Consider the following 20,614-nt stretch of genomic DNA (forward strand, 5'->3'; position numbering starts at 1 on the left):
TTAAAAAAAAGTCATCAGATTAATCCTCGTATGTTACTTTAAAATGTAACTGTACTTTCAAAAGATGGTTTTATATCTATAGACAAGTAGCAGAAGTAATATTGTGTTTCTGAAGACTACTTGCTTAAAAGGATCTTGTTGCTGGCCTCCTCTGGGTTGAGAGAATGTTGTACCTGTAGGACAATGCTGGACAATGTAGAAATGCAGAGCATCTCTGACAAACCTAGTACTCTTTATAGTGTCTGATGTTGAGTTTCAGTTGTATTTTGTAAATGTAGGACATATTTTCTTTTCAGTGGGGACTTTGTTAATAAATTTTGAACTTAACAAATGAAAACACAGAGAATAGAATTATTTTGGCACAGAGAAGGAAGTAAACTGCATTTCAATTCCTTTCACTTTATGTTACTCAAATATACTTAGGACTTGTTTGTTTGTTTGTTTTCCAGAAACTGTCCTATATAAAGGAAGCAATGGGCAGGTGAGTGTCTGTGTTCTCCTTGCATTTTATTCTCTCTGGAGATAACAACTGGTGTTGTGACATTTTGTAACCTTTTCTCTTTTCATTGTCAGCTCCTGCACTGATTGGGCATGTGGGTAAGTAATTCTCCCTTTCTAAAGGCTCCTAATAGGTCGTTTCTCTGGTTTTTGCTGCTGCTGGAGTTGATTTGTGCACTGAAGATGAACAAAATTCACCTTTGTGCAAAAGGGCATATAGAAAAGTACAGCAGAGAAATCTGATAGTTCTTGCATGTGAACCTCTGTCCTGGCATGCTTGGCATGCTCAAAATATCTCAGCCAATCTGGGGCTTGTACTTCTGCTTAAGTATGTCATCACCTTGTTGACCATCAGGCTGTCAGGTGCAGGTGCAGGCTATTTACCTGAAGAGGTTTAGTGGGGGAGATCTATTTAAGGAAAAAGATGTGTCCACAGTTACTTATGTTAGTGTCCTGGTTATCCTGCAAACCTTTCCCAAAGGCTTTCAGGTAGTTCTAGTCATTGTTACAGAAAAAAAAAAAAAAAAAAAGTTTTGAAATGCTCTTTTAAAAACAGCTTCTGAGAGATGTGTTCTGAAAACAGTTACAAGGGAATTGGCTGCTTGGACTCCTCATGCTTTTAACAAGGCAATAAACCTGAAAACTGGTCTGATTTGTGACTTCTTTGTACCAAAGTGAACCTGAACTTGACATGTTATTTTCATGTCTTTTTGAACTGAACAGAAAACCAGTTCAAATTATTGTTGCTTCTTTCCTACTCAGAACGTAATCTAAGCTGTTATTTTTAGGGCAATTCAAACCCAAATAACCTGGTGCTGAACTCATCTGAAAAACTGGCATGTTCAATTCCTTGCTTTACAGGCTACATAAAGCTATGATAAGTATGAGTAATTAATTTACTGGGAAGAGTAATAACTTCACAGAATTCTAAAAAAACCCTCAACTTCCCAATCAAGTATCCTCATAATTATTTCATAACAACACTATATATTAAAATTAATAACATGAGATGATAAGGGCAAATGTGATTCCTAAAAGATTGGTTTCTCTCTGTCCTGTGAAGCTGAATGCTCCTTTGACAAGAGCACTCCTCAAAGCCTCCAGGTCAGCTGGGTTAGCATACATGTCTTCTGAAGAAGTTTGAGTTTGAAAGCCTACTGCATCCATCTGTATGATCACTCACAAAATCAAGTAAATGTAGAGACATGCAAGAAGAATTGGAGTCGCTGCCTGCACTGGGCTAAACCACAGAACAGTACAAAAAACCCAGCATTTTCAAGGTGGATCAGAGTGATTGATGTACAAAAGCCATCTTACCAAGTGTTTTGTGGCAGGCTTAAAGGGGCTCCAGTAGAAAATTGGCAAACTTTTCCAACTCAATTCACTGTGGGGCTGTATTGCATCTTTCTCAGAAGTACACTGCTTTTATCCCAGTATATGTTGCTTCAGACTGTTTATAGCTTTAGGATGGGATCTTTATAATCACCATCAGTTTAAACTTTGGGTTTAATATATCTTTTCCTCCAGAAGTTGTTGTTTGTCTTGTGCTTGGAAACTGTAGTGGTTTGTAGTATAAAGAACATGATACAGGACTGAAGCAGTGAGAGAAACAGGTAGATTTGCTCTGGGTGATGGAGCATCAGAAAGAAATTAATATAAATTATTTTGGCAATATTAAAGAATCCAAACTTATTCTCAGAACATTCTGGACATCTTAGAGCATTTGTGGTTTACAATATGAAGTTTGTAAGCCAGAGCTGTATAAAAAAACAAAGCCATGGTCATCATGGGTAGATGTCTCATCTAACTTAAGATGTCTTCCATCAAGAGCAGTAAGTGAGCCACCTCAGTACTGCCAACAGCCCATGTTATTATTTCCTGCAAAATTAACCTCTAACTACACATCAGAATAAAATGAAGACCTTTTAAAAATGTTCTGTAAGAAGTCAGAGTAAGTACCCAACCCAGAATCACCACCAGCCTCTAAGGCAGTGTGGGAAATCCAGTGTCAAGTCCCTCCTGCACAGGAGGAGAGGTGAGTACAGTTCTGCCATTTCCTGGGCATTGCTGTCCTTGCCTGCTGGCACACATGTGCAGAGAGAGGCTGGTCCAGTGCAGGGCACTGCTGGGGTTTGAATGTGGCTGATTTGCCACTCAGCTGTGTCATCTGTGTCAAAATAGGCAACTGTTCTGGTCTCATCTCAAGGGACAGCAGGACTATCCTAAATATCTAGATATCCAGGGTACGATAAATATCTAGATATCCAGATGAGATGTTCAGGTGAGGTACCCCCATTTCCAGGGAGGGACAGGCTACTCCAGATGATGCTTTGAAGTGGGGGTCTAGCAGGAGTCTTTGCTTTGTCCTCTGGTGAGTTCCAGTGTCTCTGATAACTGTGCAGAAGCAGTCACTTCACTTTGGAAGCCTGGCACTAGGCAGATTTCTCAGTCTGTTTTCTCGCTGATAAGAGAAGGAAATTTTGCAGTAGAGGTTCATGTTCTGGAGCATAGCCCCCACAAAGAAACTAAAAGAGTACTATCTTTTTATGAGATTTGACCAATCTACTTTTTCCCGTGAAACTTTTTTTTTCTTTGAAACAGTTTTGTAATTTAGGGCTGACCAGGAATGGAAGACAGGCCCTTGATATCTGTTGATCATTTTAACTATACTACTAGATCAAATCAAAACTACGCTGAAAGCCATGAACAGCTATAGAATTGAAGCTGTGACTTAAATAATTTAATACAACTCATATAATCCTACCTAGATGTCAACACTGTGTCTCTTTCTAGCTGGAAAAAGCTTTCAGCTAGTTCAGTGCTAGGATAGTTTTAATGTAGCCTACAGAAAGGTGTCTTGTACTGTTGTAATTTAGTTCCCAGAATAACTCTCAATCCGGCATTACTGACAATTACGTAACAGCAGGATGGAAGTTTGTTCCCGTAAGGTTAGTGCGCTTGTTCACACGGGTTAAATGCTCAGGTACCCCGACCTTTTAAGCAACTGAGGGATTAAACTGAGTACCACTGAGGAGAAAAACCTCAAAAGGAAAAGTAATATAATATGACACAATCCAGATGTGTACACAGCAACCCAGTGGACATGTGAAGGTTTTGTCCCAGATAGAAGTGTGGAAGCACTACATCAGACTTTTACTGATTGCTTTATTCAGTAGGCCATTGGGACTTTGCATAATGAAATTTTGTCTCTTAATATTGGAGTGTGTGTCATGACAACAGGACAGTCCTTTTGTCTAAGGCAGACCTTGAGAATCAACCAATGGCAAAGGAGTAGCACAGAATTGTTGTGGTAGAAAACTAGAGCTTTTATACCATAGCCTCGCTTGATTTCTGTAAGCACAATAACATACTGAGGAAAAGATCGAGAGTATAATAGGATAGTTGAAAAGGATTAATATAATGCACTACTTTTTCACTTCTTCAGAAGCAACTCTTAATGTCAAATTAAATAAATAGAGGCATACGTCCTTTCTGATGGTACTTGCTGATTCTGAACTCACTGAAATTAGTCTTAGTAAATCATTTCAAGACTTCCTTTGTTCTGTTCATGTTCTCTGCCTTGAAATAAATTGGCAAATTTAGGATCCCTATTTCATCAGTGGTGGCAGCAAAGGTGGTTGATGTATCAACTCAGATTTTCTACTGTATATCTAAATGTGCTTTATGAAAGCAAAAGAGTTTGTCTTCTGTGCTGGGATCATTTCATCAGTTCAGCAGTTCTGCCTGCAGTGAAGTAGAAATGTACCTGAGCTTCTTTACTGTTTGCATGTGGACTTGGCAATGATATTGCTCGTTTCAGAAATTTTTTCTTATCTGCACGGCTTTACCACTTGTGAAGAGTTCCACACTGCTCCTTTTCAGTTGTGTATTTTCTTTTGTGCTCCCTACTGTCTGTTAGCAAATATGAAAGGTTTGTCCTGCTTTAATTAAAACAAAAATAGATCAAAATTCAAAAACTACCTAAATGAAAACTAAGACAAATGCATGTACAATTTGAAAGGAGAAGAATCTGAATACAAGGCTCAGTCTTGCATTCTGAACTTGAATACTTCTTAAATTGCGTAGTTAGTTCAAGGCTGTGTAATTAAAATATTTAAAAATGAGAAAATCAGACAATAAAATGGTTTTCCCTTCTTTGTGCAATATGAACATTAAAGTAATATTGTTCAAGAAAAATAAATGCTTGACATAGCAAATTAGACTTTAGAACATTCAAATTGATAAACAATGTTATAAATGATTGAAAAACTGATGGATGTCCAGAACAGGTAGTAGAAATTTGAAGATGTTCAACCACAAAGTTAAACCTTGAAGAGAAATGTAGAGAAAAATCTAATACCTTTTATAGAATTTCATGGGGAGCTGTGAAATGGTATCACTGGTGCCCCATTTGACAGGTTCAGAGTGTTGTTTCTCCTCAGTAACGCAGTATGGCTGCACATAAAGAACCTGTTTAGGCTCTGTGGTTGTCTTTGAGTCAATGGAACTCTGTACATGCTTTGGTGGACTGGAACCTATCAAGTCTTCTCCTGACATGACTGATGTCACACAGAAGTACGTACCATGGGGTTTGAAAAATGGGGAGTGTAGGCAGTGTTTGTGAACTGTGTTTGCTGTATTGGTATGTATAGGCTGTCCATAAGCACTGTTTGCTTCAGATCAACTTCCGAGGCTCTTATGGATCTTGTCTTACACCTGCCTAGAACCTGCTGTCTAACAGAGCTGTGTGATCTGAAACCAGTTGTTTCCCTCAAGGAAACACAAGTGCAGTGTTGTTCGTTCTGGTGCTTAGACAGTCTGCTTGTGTGTATTCCTTCCTGCATCTCCATACATATGTGTATATTTTTATATTTTGCTTACTGCTCAGCCAAGATGATCCAGGGCATGACTCATGCAGGTAGGACAATAGAAATTACATTTCATATGTCTGTGTCTCAAATTCAAAATAAACTCTTGCTAGAATACAGTCCCTCCACCTGGAGTGGCTTGCTTGTGTAGGTAGAATTAAAAATAAAGTGTGGGCCCTGGATTAATCCTGGGGCAACCAAAAAAAAAAAATCCCTTGTACTTTAAGTGATGTAACTGAAGGGGAATTTGAATCTATGTTTAGCTTGAAAAGTGGTGTGTTCAAACAAATCAACGTATGCGTTGCCATGTGCATTTTGAGTGATTTCCTTAGAGATGCCTAGTACTATTGCTGCTTTTTTAGGAGATCAATAAAGTGGGCATTTGAAAAATTAATATGTTAACGGAAGTAGAAGTCTAAAAGAAATGCATGCAAAAAGAAAGCAAACCTCACCATTCTGGTAAAGCCATAAAAAAACAACACTGTGCATAAAGTGAGGTTGATTATAGCACAGTTTCATAAAACAATATTTTATCTTCCTGAGAAAACATAATAGCTGCTAATTTGACCAAATTTGATACTTGATTGGTCTTGTTTGATTAGACTGATTACAGTTTTACTAGGTGGTGTTTAAATCCTTGGCTTTTAATTTCCAGCCAGCTGTGCACTAGTATTTTGTCAAAAAATTGGGTAGCTCTTGAGTGCTTGTATTTGAAAGCCCCTCGGTGCCAGTAAGTATGTATTACCTGGCCTTGACAAAGTGTGGTCTGTTGCTGCTTGAGGAGATGGGTTTGCTATGCAGCCTTAACTCTCACCTTGACCGTGGCCTTAGTCTCACCTTGATTTTCAGCACTGTTATGGTTGCCCTATGGCCTGGCTTGGTCTGTGGTTGTCACCACATGGCTAACCTGGTGCTTAAGGTGACATTAATGTTGGAGAGCTGCCATTTGTTGGAGTCTGTGACAGAGAGAGTCCTCTGGGACCTTTGAAACTTAGAGGACTTTATTTTTATACCAGTCTATAACTAGTAATCTGCTCTAGAAGTAGTACTCTAGAAAGCTAATTTTAGACTTTTCCATTTGCCAACTCCTCCTCCTTTGGAAGTGTGATTTATACCATAGCATCAGGCAAAGCATCACCAGCCAGTCGAGAGAGGTAATTGTCCCACTCTGCTCTGCACTGGTGCTGCCTCACCTTGAATATTGTGGCAGTTTTGGGCACTGCAATATAAGAAAGATATTAAGCCATTAGAGAGTGTCCAAAGGAGGGCAATGAAGATGATGAAGGGCCTTGAGGGGAAGCCATGTGAGGAGCAGCTGAGGTCACTTTGTCTGTTCAGCCTGGAGAAGAGGAGACTGAGGGGAGACCTCATTGCAGTCAACATCCTTACAAGGGGAAGTGGAGAGGCAAGCACCGATCTCTTCTCTGTGGTGACCAATGATAGGACCCATGGGAATGGCTTGAGGCTGCACCAGGAGGTTTAGTTTAGGTATTAGAAAAAAGTTTTTCCCTCAGAAGGTAGCTGGGCACTGGAAGAGGCTCCCCAGGCAAGTGATCACAGCACCAAGCCTGACAGAGTTCAAGAAGCATTTGGACAATGCTCTGAGGCACATGGTGTGATTCTTGGGGATGGCCCTGTGCATGGCTAAGAGCTGGACTTGATCCTTGTGAGTCCCTTCCAACTCAGCATATTTTGTGATTCTGTCTGTTTTTTCTTGTCTACTTTGAGGATTTTTCCTCTAAAAACTCGAGTAACTTAGTTTAAACTTACCTTGCAGGTACACTGGCAAACACAATTGTACTGGGTGCAGATGCCCAGGTGCTGTCAGCAGGGGCTCCCTGTGAGGAGGGACCAGGGCTGCCCCACATTGGTTCCAGCCAGCTTTGACGGACCCACCCCAGGGCACAGCTGGGCCCTACACTCATGGCAGTGGTGCCTCAGGGAAAGCCTGTGTGAGAAAGGGCAAGAGCATGGCACAGGGAGAGGAGTAGGGAACAAAAAGAATGAGAAACTGTGGCATAGGGAATGCCAAGGTCAAAAGCACCCTACCATGGCAAAGCAAGTATTCCCTGAAGCCAAGGGAGGGCTTAGACTGGAACAGGCAGAGCATGTGCTGGGTAGAGGAGTTAGAAGTGAAGTTGAGCCTGGGTGGAGGATAAGTGGTGTTCTAATGTCTGGCAGTTTCTCACTATCCCAACATACTTATATATGCAATAAATCATTTTTCCCCAACCTGAGTCTAATTTGCCTATGGAGGTGATTGGTAAGCAACCTTCCTGTCTTTATCTTGACCCAGAAACTTTTCACCTCATTTTCTCACCTGTCTTGTGGAGAGGCTGGGTGGGTGCTTGGCCCTTAACCAAGGCCAACCCACCAGAGAAGTAGGTGCTCAGTTGGTCAGATGGTCATTTTGGTCCATTTTAGATGCCCTGAGTGCAGAAGGCTGCCAGGGATGATGTGGGAACTGTGAGTGACCCGTGCTCTGTGGGGCAGTAGCTGGAGGTCAGGAGTGCCTGAAGGCTCCCCAAAATATACTGGGTACCAACTCGTGGGCAGCTGGATCGAGTCCTGTGAGTCTCAGGTTAAGATCAGAGCTTACCACAATAAATCATGTTTCTCACTGCCCCCTTCTAAAGAAAAGGGGGCTGATACAAGACTCAGGTAATTTTTGTATATAGGTTTGAACTGAATAGAACACTGCAAATCCCGTAGCAGAGTTTTTGCTGCACATTGCTTTGCTTTTGTTGAGTTTTTATTCTGACCCTAGTTACACTAATCAGTTTGTAAGAAAGAAAATGTTAGACTCACCTCTGCTGAAAAGTAGAATCATACTTGCTTCTGAACATTAAACATGCACTAAAATGCTTTTTTTACTGATGCTGTAATTTGGTGAGACTGTAATCTAATTCCTATTGAAATTGGTAAAAGAAATGCGTCCTGGAGTTGGGTGAACCTAATTGGAAAATATTTCATCAGACTGATCTACTGCAGTTCTAAGATGATTAACAAATAAGGAAACTAAATCAGCCTAAAATATAACAAGCATTCTTAAAAAAATATCCTTAAGAGAGGTGATCTTGTCTGTTATACTTGCTAGTAAAATTTTCCAACCTTGGAAATGATTCCAAAATTTACTGAGGTTGTCAAAGAATTGGTAGAGAGTTATCTTGTGCTGGGCTGGCTGAAAACAGGTACCAGTGTCCACGAGATGGAAGCAGATACAAATAACTACGTTTCAAAGCTTGCATATTGCTCAGCTACTTTAGTTGTTTAAAAAAACGCATGAAGGTACTGTATAAACTCTTGAATAAGCATTTTCTGTTTTGTCTAGAGATTGTTTTAATTTTTGCTAATGTAATTGTTGTGGAGATCTCACCCTGTCAGTTTAACATTCCCTGAACTATATTTTGGTGTAGTTAATCATCTCATGCAGGACTAACCTGTGCCTCCTGGGAAAGGATGGGTGAAAAGATTCTTGACTTAAATAGAAAATTCATCAGGTTTGACTTCAGCTCTGTTTATTGGCAAGTCTTATGTGTCCATGAGAGGTAGGAGGAGAGACTGTTTCAGACATTGAACTTAGTGCAACTATCATGTCTTTGATCATATACTGGTGCCCTGGTATCTGTAGTGTGTAATCTGTAGTGTGGATCTGGTTGTCTGGCTGGTGCTGGAAGCCTTTGTTTTTTTTAAGTGATAAAGAGACTGATTATACATCTTGAAGGAGGCAAAGTATCCATCAAGTCTGAGTGGAGTTTTCCTTGAGGACAGACTGCAAGACCAGTGGTATAATATGTGAATCAAAAATCAAATCTGGCAAGGCTTGGAACCATGGCCAATGTTGCATATATTAGAGTGAAGACTTGCTGCAATACTTATTTTATGGCACAGGTATGACCACCAATAAAAAAGAAGTTCCTTTAGAAGTGAGAGAAATATCTCAATACAATGAACTTCAATAATTTTCTGAAGTTCAGTTTCTCTCCAGCACTTAAACTTCTAATTTTACAGCTTGGACTGTATATATTAACAGTATGACAAACCTGAAAAATAATTTTTCCTTCATTCAGGAACGACTTGTTTCTGTCAGAGCATGTTTCCTACTCTTGGTAACTTGACAGTTGCTTGGGGCTTGCAGAATTGGCTGCAAGGATCCTGGGTTTACTGTAAGAGCCATGTCAAAGCTGTTAGTTTTTCTTCAGGCTGGCAGTCTTCATCTGATTTTTACCTGAAATGTTTTTCACATTTGGCCTTGAGTTGTTTTATGTGTGTGTGAATCCAGTAATTGGATTTGGAAGCTGATGCCTTTTGAAAATTTCCAAATAAGCAGAATAAAATTAATGATAAAAATAACCCATCTTCTTGCAGTGATTTTGGTAGAGTTATGGTGTTTGTACTTTAAAAATTGAACATTTTATGGAGTAATACAGGTTATCTTTGTGTTTTATTTCTGGTCTTCACAGTTGCCTTCTTTACAGAACTGCTAGAAGGCAAAATGTATAATTGGATAGAACTACAAGTCAGTTGGAATATAAGGGGGTTACCAATCTGGAGAGGCACATGGTGTGTTGTGTGATGCAAGTGACCCAATATCAAAGTTGCAAAAGATAACTGAAATACTGCAAAACCTAATTTTTATGAAGTTATCAGCAAAGTAGTACCATGACAAATTTCTTCTGCACATACACTTTTTTAGTGTGCCACCAGAACCACAGAAATATAACAAACTAATGTTCAACATGTCCAACTTCAATTTCTGATTTTATTTTTATCTATCAATAGTGGGACTCCAACTCCAGCTTCAGATGCTGATGTTACCACACTGAGAGGTCAGTTTTCATCTAACTCCTGTTAAGGCTGATTCTGAATTCCTAGATAACTGAGAAATTTGATGGTGTTCGGACTTCAGAAAGAGCTGTGAATTTTTGCATCTCTATAATGCTGTTTGTAATCTGGAGATCATGTTATGTGCTGACATTATTTTGTTACTGTAGGAATCATGAAAATCCTACTCGACAAATTAGTTCTGTGCACTTTTTACTGCACTTAATTTCACGTTTCCAGAAATACATCTGCTTAGGCAGAACATTAACATTTTATTCTGATTAGTGTATTTGGTACTTTTCCTCCAGCTCTTCAGGTGTTTCTTGTGCTGTTGCTGCCGTGATGATGGGAATAGAAATCAAATTTGACTGTTGATTTATTCTTGCTGAACTGCTTCTGGGTATCTACATGTACATGGGTATAAAACCTCCCCCAAACCAAACAAAATAATGCTGTTCTCTTTCAAACTCAGATGCAGCTGCCAATGTTCCTCCCCCTGATGAGATCTCCATTGAGAGTCCTGCAGGTGGTACCATCGAGGAGGTAGATGTTGTAGACACCACTGTGAGTGATTTTTTTCATGGGGTTCAGCATTCTGTTGCCTTTCCTAAATGATACTTTTCATGGTCATTTACATTTTTCTAGTATTTGAAGGTGTTAACATGGTGTGTTAATACTAACTAAGATTTCGTAAAACCAGGGCATGGAATTTCTAAAGTTTTAACATAATTTCCTGGGGAAGTATTTTTCATTTGCAGAGGCTATGCAATGCCACTTCCCTGGCAGTGGGAGAGGACAGATCAGCTGAGCTATCAGATGAGGATTTAGCTTAGAGTACTAGGACTAAAGGGGGAATGCCTAGTGGTCCTGACAGCTCCAAGAACAGTGTGGAACATTATTATTCTTGTGGAAACACAATATACCTTAGGTTGCTGTAGTAGTGGTACAATGTGTAGGATGCAGAGAAGTGGCCTGGACAGCCTTGAAGATTCTGATTCTCTGCTCCTTTTCCTCTGCTGATATAGATGAACTTTTATTTATCGTAAGTCACCCTTACTGTCATATTTAAACAAAGGTCAGAACACAGAGAATCCTATGCCCAGTAATTAAATCATCTCTGTAGAAGTGAGCTGAAAACCACTTGGCAAATACCCAGGGAAGTATTTGCTTATAGGAAAGAGCTCCTCTGAATTTAAACTTTAATCCCAACTCTAGAATTCAATTGCATTATTTGTGGTCCTACATGACTGAAAAAAATTTTGCAAACCAGTGGTATGAATCACCTGGCTTTTGTTTTCTTATAAAAATGAAACTCTCAATGGATTATGGAGAAGCTTACAAAGTTTCACATGCTGCATATAAGTAGAAGCTGATTTATGGTACTGGGTTTTATTCCATAACAGTATGGCTATGAAACAAAACTGAGCCAAACTGTACACTTCTAGAGCTTTCAGGGCTGACTGGAACTCTGATATTGGAATAAATTCTGAATATGAAACAGGCAGACGGCTTCAAACTCAAGTCCAGGGTCTGGCTTTGTATTATGTACCAAGAATACTTGTGGTTTGGTCCTATGTACAGCGTCATTCTTTTTCAAAACAGAACTGCCTCTACTACTTCTGCTGGAGCAGAGAATAGGACCACTCAGTAAATCAGAAAGAAACCAGAATTAGATTGCTGCTGCTGCAGTGTTTTCACTCTATACAGTTACATCACACCTCATCATCGCTCAGTGCAGCCAAAATGCATTGCAGATTACAAGACCAAGAGTGAGCAAAGCTCATATTCTGCACTTGTATGTTGACTATACCAGGTTTTGGGGGACTGATAAATGATTTAAAGTATATGTTGTTGCAAACAGCCATATGATAGCAGTATATATATGCCTGCTAAGTGTGTATCTCTCAAATGCTAACTAGCTTGAAGTACTGCGCCAGTCATTATGGTCTTTAACAAAGTTATCCAGTGAAAAAGGGATGGAGTGCGGGAGGAAGAGAATTTAACTAAAAATTTTTAGAGGGTCCCTAAACAACATATACGTTATTCACTGGAAGCAGATAAACTTTCTGGAGAAAGGTTTTTCCATTTCCTGCACCATACATAACTTGGGCTGCAGTTTTGTTGAAAAGGTCTATTTTGGTGGGTCTCTGTTTTCATTTTTAATGGGGAAAAAGCAACAACTGCATGTAAATAGGCAAAGTCAAAGCCCCTAGCAAAAGACATTTGTCTATTTGGCTAAAGTTAACTTAAGCCAGCCTTCCCTTCCTTGCCCCAGAAATCTGGCTTTTTTTTTTTTTTTTCCTCACATCTTTCAGTATGCCACAAGGAATAGCTAGTTTTAAAATACTAGGGAACTAAGCAGAAAACGTTCTTTCTGTGTTGCTCAGTCATTCAAATCAGATTTAAACTTAGGATTGCCTGCTGCCTGTGGCAGCTATGATAAGCTTCATGCTTCCCTCATGCATTGTACAGCCGCTGCCACAGGGCTCCTTGGGCAGCTGTAGATCCACCAGTTGAAGGGCACTGCTTTAGCTCAGCAGAGGTCCCAGTGCCCATTGTATATCAGTGGGATCCTTCACTTATTGAAGCTGAACAGCAGAGTGTTGTTCCAAATGTAGAACTCAACAAAGGTAACTTGTCTTCCAGGTGGAATAGTAAGTAGGAGCCGTGCGATAAATGAGTACATTTTGGGTAAATCAACCTAGACTGACTGGGCTCAAGTGAGCTGTTTGAGTATCCATGGCTGTACTTTAAATTGCCTCATAAACATTCCACACAACTAGATTTCTGTTTGTACCTGAGGTCAACTAGATAGACTTGCACTGCAGACATCCATATGGAAAATAGAATTATCTGCACTATGAGAATTCTCAAGAAATGTTCTTGCTTAGTAGATTGCCTCATTAGTTGCTGCCTCTGTCCCTGAGGCTTCACAAGCACTCCATTATAGTGCAAGGCAAACAAGTGTGCTGATGGCTCAAGTGAGCATGCTGAGCTTTGCACTGCAGTTTTCATGTGTCATTAAGTATACCTGTGACCAGCCCACCAGTAGTGCCCTGAGCTGTTCCTGTCCATACAGGGCTCAGGTTTTCTGCCCCACCATGAGCCAGAGAAACTTTCAGATTTGCAGCAGCTGGAGAAGTTTCTGTCCCATGTAAGAAAGATATTTGGATCCAAACTTGGGAATGTAGTGTAGTATTGACAGATGGCAGACCATTTGTACACATACACATTTAGGGATGCTTTTTACACGGAGTAAACCCACATTAGGTAGGAATCTGGTCTGGTGAGCAACAAGGATTTGTTTCTTCAAAAAAAAACAACAACCAAAACCAATGGGCAAAACAAACAAAAAAGAAAGCATTTAAATCAACTCTTGTTTTTTCCCTTCTTCCTTCCCTTCCAGATCAATAATGAGATAAAGACGCAGGATGAGAAGCAAGTGAGACCTGTAACTGAGCAGATGATTGAGTTCAACATTTTGATTGCTGGTGAAAAGTACAGTGAGGAGCTGAAGGACCCAGCTACTGTGGAGCATCAACTGCTGTCTGAACGATTCATTTCTCAGGTGATTACCTTCCCTAACTTTCTTTTTCCTTTTACTGGCTCTACAAAGCAATAGCAGCACAAAGCATCAGTGTCAGGGCTGCTTTTTTCTCATGGGCTGTGCAGAACCAACTTAAGGCTTTTGCTGGCCTGAGGCAGACTGGAAAATACCCACCCACTATGGGAATACACTGTTCTGTCTGACATGCTGCCTTTGGAAGCAGAAAAGTGCCATACGTTGTGCGTAGCATGCCAGCTGCTGGAGAGCCTAGTTTTCTTTTTGTGATTTTAATGATATATCCTGCTATAATTTTTGCAGGCAAAAGAGGTAAAAGTATGCTTTTGGGAGGATCAGAAAATTATGCTGAACCCCTGAATGGGGACATAGTCTAAACAGGATCTTTCTGAGGGATTGTGCTCTCATTTTCTTTCCCCCATTTTCTGATCTCCTTGATTTACTTTGCCTCATGTTAGCAAAAGAAACGAATCCAATATTTTCACTGATTTTAGTCCTTTTAAAGACCTACTTCTACCAGGGCTGGCATAGACCTTACCATTCTTTTGGAATTTTTCAGTACCTCTCCCTGTCAGTGTTACTGCAGTAGAGCTTTTAAACTCACAGAGAAGTAGTTAGTCTCTTGTTTACCTACTGATGCAACTTCATTAGTTCTTAAATTTGTAGGACTTGAAAATTTCAAAGAAACATTTAACATCTCTCCAGTGACCAGTCTGATTAGAGTTCGTTTCAGTGTTTTCTAATCAAGTCTTCCAGTTTGAATTCTTCTGTAATTAGCTGTTCTGGGCAGTGAAAAAAGATAATTTGAGGGTCTGAGCAAACCAGCCTGCCAGCACTCTCAAGTAGACAGGTCCATCAGCATCTGCTGATTTGGACATGCACTGAAATGGGATAGAGGATCCCTTAACAATTACTGTCTATACAGAGTAGGTGGTAAATGGGGAGATCAGAAGAATTCACAAACAGTAGAATTCATGTTATTTGTGCTCAGGAGCAACATTTCTTTGAATGAATTGTTTGCGTTGCAGTGAGATCCTCTGTCAAATCTAAGCTGCCAAGACAACTCTTGCTCCTCATTTATGCCCAGAGTGAGCAGTTCATGGGACTGCATTTTAAAACCCCTTCACCCAGTTCTTAAACACATGCTCAAATCCCATTGGAGTCAGTGGGAATGAACTATGGTTTAGACTGTTAGGCACATACTTTAAAGAAAAAATACATAGGTGCATTATACATATAAATATACACATGTATGTATGAGTTATTAAGAAAATTGTTTCAATTATTTTCATTTGAATGCTACAATTAAAGTTACTGGCCCACCAATATACAAATGTATTCCTAAAGTATTATAATATACTGCTGTGTTCTAATTTTCCTCTCCCTATTATTTCCAATTTTTTAAAATTTTGTCTATAATGGTGGTAACTTTATTACCATAATTTTCTTGTGTCAGGGAGTTTGTCTTTTTTCTTGGGAGAGGTATTTAGAGTGCCATATGGCAGCTCATCATGAGGCTTATCTTTTCTCTAGCTTTGCTTCCTTCTTTGTCCCATCTAGTTGGGGTTCTCTGTTGAATCCCTTTTACTGGGGCTAACCACTCTGCCAGATCCTGAGCCAGATGGGAAAGAGATGTGTACTCTTCACTGCAGCCAAAAAGCATCACCACAACTGTCACAAGTTGCTAGCGTAGGCTAGACATCTTAATTTTCCTAGTTGTGTGGCCAAGTAGCAATGCCATAGTGTGTGTGTGTGCATAAGAAATGTCAGATGGGACAGAGTCCTGGCACACGGATGTTCCACTCCTTTGATCCCTTGCCTGGTTTTCTCTGAGCATGAATAAAGAAGCTCTTGAAAAAAAGAAAGTCGGCAGCACTTTGATTGTTTAAGTCTCACCAGAGACAGTTTAAAAATAGGGATATCAGGGAGCGGAATAGGAATTTGCAGAGTAAAAAATAATCCTCAACTGGCAAAGATCTTTTGGGAGCTAAAAAACCCCTCCAAACCAGCATGAACCTTCAATATTCTATATCTTGTAGCACAGTTGACTACTGAAACAGGCGTGGATGTACTTCCGTTTTGCTGTCCCCAGCTGTCTTTTTTGAACAGCACTGCTGGTCTCTCCTGAGCCCTTTGTAAGTTTAGGGCAGTGGCACTATGTTGTGCCTCTTTGGAATCTGAGAGGTCCCTTTCTTATGGCAGCCGCTGCTCCACTTAAGTTGCTAAGGTCCAGAGCATTTTCCTGATTTCTTTTTAATCCAGAGGGGTGTGGGAAGTAATGGAAACTCTTTGGGCAGAGAGGGATTTGTGCTGCATAAATAAGAAAAAAGAATGTAGTCCACTATGGGCCGTGCAGGTCTCTGCAGTCTCCTTGAATGTGTCTATACAGTTGCTGGGGAATGCTGGATGTTGTTCTTCATACTTTTTATTTTCCCTTTTCCTTTTCTAATAACGAAACAATGTCACCAAAACTACTCTTCCATAAAGAAAGAGAATAATCAACCATTTTTTTCCTGTTAGATATAACAGCTCAGGTATATTTATGGAAAATGTTGAAAACACTTCCTGATTTTTTTTTTTACCACATGAGTAGGGTGAAGGTGTGTTAATCTTTTGTTTTTTCCTCAAAATAGATTAAAAGTGTATTTGAAGTACTACCTGGATACAAAAACATCCACATCCTGGATTACAGGTAAAAAGATACTGATGCATACGTGGTGGTTGGAACTGATCATGTATGATGGTGCAGTGAGCTACCATGATGCTTGGAAGAATGTTGGGCATGTGTGTGGGAGTTCCTAGGATGTATTAACCAAAGGACAAGTGCTTTCATATTTGGTACCTCTATATATAACAGTTGAAATAGAAATACAGAGCTGTATGCAAATGCAAATATTATGGTTTGGGTTTTTTTAATGATTCTATCGTAAAATTAAAAGGTACACTAACATCTAATACTTCTTCTGTACTGTTGATATCTCCTAGTATTAAACAAGGAAGAACACAAACCTTTTTGGAAAAATGTGGTGTATTTAAATTTCTTTTTGAACTTCTTAATGTTAATTTGGGATGACTCTAAATGTTGGTGTTTAGAATATGTAAAGGTCTTTCTCTCTTGGATCAAAACAAAGGTGGGCAAATAGTTTGATATGTAATGTTTTTACTCTCTTTATTCCTGTATTTTTTTTAAGACTAATTTCCTGAATTCAATTTGTGCTTCAGAATGACATTTTAAGTTAATTTGCTAAGTTAATGCATCAAACATCTGATGTCTGAGTTTTGGGGTACATGGATCACAAACTGTGATTTTTCTTGAATGGACTGGATATAACTTTCAGAATCTAATGATACTGTTCATGAGTTAATCTAAATTGTGTTTTCTTTGAGACTGTAAGCTGTGCTTCTTAGAATTTATTGCCTAGGGAACTGTAGCTAGATTACATACAGGTAACAAAGTAGCTGTAGTGAGAAAGGTTCTGTGGCTGGAACCTTAGACTATGTCCAGTTTTCAGCCTGAAAGGCAGCAAAACCTTCCATCTTGGTATTTTCAGTCTAATACATTTGCAAGTTCTTGGTTCATTTGGGGAGACAAATAAAAGGTTGGTATTTCTGGCAGAGCACCAGAACTCTCTCCTCTGCTGTGCATGACAAAACCCCAAGGTTGTAGACTAAACCTTTAGGTAGAATTAGTGAACCTTGATCTCCTTGATCTTGAACTGCAGTATGTGTAGTAAGCTGAGATGTCTTTGCTGATTCCTTGGGATCAACAGGAAATATCAGTTCAGTAAAAGCAGAACAGTTTATGTAGCAGAATAACAATGCAACTTAGTAGTATTTTGCTTTGTGCATTTTCAAATTAGTGTGCCCTGTAGAATACTAAAGCAAATTTGTAAAAACTTTAAGACTTAAAGGAAATTATGACACCGATTTAACAGGTTTTGCTGTTCTGTTTTGTTTTTATATTCAGCCCTTCCGAGGAAGACAGGTAAAGACAACTTTTTTATAAATATTGTCATAGTACAGATGGAAAAAACATGTTTAGCTGGAGGACATTGTTTTGGGGATTTGTAGTTTTGGCTCCAGAGCAAGATAGTTATCCAGCATAAATATTATGTGACGGGTTCTACCAAAAAATGCAAGTAACTTATCTGTTTTGATTAAAGATAAACCTAATTTGCTTATTTAAGTCCTAATAATAATAATAAAAATAAATACTCAGGGAAAGTCTACCTAAACACAAGTCAGCTACTGGGCTAACTTGTGTATAAGAGTCTCTTTTGTGAAGTAAACAAAATTGCTTAATGATTACTCGAGGTCTTCATATTTTGCAGCAAAGTCTTGAATATATCAGGGGTGATTATTATACTGAAATAAAAGTAGGCAAGAAAACCACAGTTCTCCAGCAAAGGCAGTTGCTTTAGCTACTTAAAGGGCAAAGGTGCTGCACGTTTCACCAGAATTTTCGTAAACGTTCTTTAGCAGAACATGGGATCAGTCTGGACTTGTTTTTCATCAGATATATGCAAGTTAAAAATACTAAATTTTCTTTAGTATTTTAAGAATTTCACAAGACAGAAAATGAACTGTGGCATTAACTTACTAGATGTATTATTTTCTTTTGTGTATATCTCAGCAAAGGCATAGCCAGGTTCCATGGAGAATTTTAAAGAGCATTCTAATTTTAGGAGAAAGGTTAGATAACACAAATCTCTTCACAAACTGTAGTGACTTAAAGCCATCCCCTACTACTGTGCACTTCTGGAGGATAAGATGCATGCAACTGTTCACAAAGACTATGTTCCAGCCACCAGATGTTTAACCTTTTCCAGACAGATGATGGTGTTGTAGTTACTTGTTAGGAATTATTAAAGGCAACTGACAGTACAGTTGTATTAAATCTAAAGGTTATGTTTGAGGAGCATGCTCTGTTCCATCTTTGCTGTGCCTTTTCACTACTGCTGTCCTTTATTTCCTCTTCTAACAGTCAGTGTCCTTGAAGAGCTTATTTTGGACTTATTTCAATGACAGAGCCACCAGCAAAACTCCAGCAGGCTCCTCGTTTTAGTCAGTGTGTTTGCAGATTATGTCTCTGTTGTATCTGGTGCTGGGACTTGAAGACTTCCCTGAACAGAGAAATTATTTTAGCAATCCAATTCAGCTCCCTGGAATGAGCAAAACCTGTATTCAGGGCACATTTTTCTAACACTTCATAGATTACTTAATTTTCTTGCTGTATTCTGTGTACAGCCAAAATATGTTATATTTTCTAAAACTCCCTTGTGCTTATGCCCAGTGTATAGTAAATTGGATTGCTGCCTATACTGTCATGTGGAAAAGGACATGCAAATGTATTCAGAAAAAGAAAATTAAGATAATGGGGGAGAATTAATATGAAAAAAACCTAAGCTGTACGCAGATACAAAACCGAGTTACAGAATAAATGATCAAATGAATCTAGATAAATATTCCCAATTATAAGCTGTATTAAATACCATTTTATTGCTATTAAAGACATTCTTTCGAACAGGTTGACACTGCACAGTGACAGTGATCAGGGCTCTCTCACTTGCTACTGTAGATTGCTGCTATATACAGCCTGTTTTTCCTTTTGGTTTTCATACCTCAGAACCATTCCCATTATTGGCATGACCTTAAAATCATCACTCTCACCACTGCATGCTGGTGGGTCCATTAATAATGCTGGTAAAAAGCCCCCCTTTTGGTCTGCTTGTGGTCTGTCTGTCATTCATTAGTAGAAGTACAGGGCTGGGAGCAGACCAGGTGTCAGCTTTTGGTAGCCTTTTCCTTGAGAACTTTGCATTGGTGGAAAGCACAAGCAGATACAAAATTGAAAAGAATGAAATAGTTTTTATTTAGAATCCTTTAAAGCCATATATTTTTATATTAAAAAGTGTATTGAACAGGTTCTGGGGAAAAAATATCACAGTGTTTGCTATACTTTGGAAAACCTGGCATTTCTCATCTGTGTTCTCTTTGTCTTTGTACAACTGAAGTGGGGTAGAAGTTCACTATGCTGTTACATTTGATGGAAAAGCCATCACCAATGCCACATGGGACCTGATTAACCTTCAATCCAACAAGGTGGAGGACAACTCCTTTATGGGCATAGAGGATAATCCAACAGTTGTGTACACCATCAGTGATTTCCGAGATTATATTGCTGAAATCCTCCAGAAAAATGCTTTGCTTGAAAACACTTCCTTGTCTTTAGACCCTAACTCTCTCCAGCTTACTAATGGTGAGTATTAATTATGATGCACTGGTGTGTCACACATCTGAATTTTTATAAACTAAATCTCAGATGAGCAAATTATTCAGTTGCCCTCTTAATTAAACAGAGAGAACAAAACCAGCTATGTTACAGCTTGTTTTGCTCTGATCTTAACTAGGCCAAATCATTGGCAGTAGCATCCCATTTTTTTAATCCATTAGTTTAGTCTCTTTTTTTTATTTTTACACTAAGGTTTGTGCTGTGCAATTCCAGTAACACTTCCAAAAATTAATAGGAATAAAAAGGGTTCACATGATACCCTTTGCACCAAGGTGACCTTCAGCTTAGTAGCCCTGTGTTGGCCTTGAGCAGCACAAGGAAATACCTGGGTTATTGTTGAATATTCAGTGATCCTGCTAGAGGTGATGAAAGAGGGCTGTCACCCCTTTGTTCTTATCTTTCCTCTGTACTTCCTGTCAGTGATTTGGGGGGCATTTCCAGGAATAAAATCTCTCTGACAAATTTTTTGAGAAGATTTTACTCACAAATCTGAGATCAGAGAGGGTTTTTCAGTCAGTCTTCCAACATAACCTCCTCACACTGCTATGGCAGCCTTTAGATCCCAAGTAT

The 20,614-nt window shown here is 39.2% G+C and overlaps 1 protein-coding gene across 3 annotated transcripts in view; it reads left to right on the forward strand.

Annotated features, from left to right (window-relative positions):
• IMPG2 (interphotoreceptor matrix proteoglycan 2) overlaps positions 1-20,614 on the forward strand; it is a 57,344-nt gene that overhangs the window by 23,062 nt on the left and 13,668 nt on the right. For all 3 annotated transcript variants that reach the window (XM_029960669.1, XM_025895326.2, XM_018074754.3), the window contains exons 4-11: positions 450-481; positions 574-597; positions 10,149-10,195; positions 10,663-10,754; positions 13,597-13,758; positions 16,386-16,444; positions 17,720-17,737; positions 19,767-20,011. In XM_029960669.1, coding sequence (XP_029816529.1) covers positions 450-481; positions 574-597; positions 10,149-10,195; positions 10,663-10,754; positions 13,597-13,758; positions 16,386-16,444; positions 17,720-17,737; positions 19,767-20,011 — 679 coding nt within the window. The remainder of the gene's footprint in view (positions 1-449; positions 482-573; positions 598-10,148; positions 10,196-10,662; positions 10,755-13,596; positions 13,759-16,385; positions 16,445-17,719; positions 17,738-19,766; positions 20,012-20,614) is intronic.

This window comes from Manacus vitellinus, unplaced genomic scaffold (genome assembly GCF_001715985.3).
Source record: "Manacus vitellinus isolate BGI_N305 unplaced genomic scaffold, ASM171598v3 scaffold_28_pilon, whole genome shotgun sequence".
Taxonomy (NCBI): domain Eukaryota; kingdom Metazoa; phylum Chordata; class Aves; order Passeriformes; family Pipridae; genus Manacus; species Manacus vitellinus.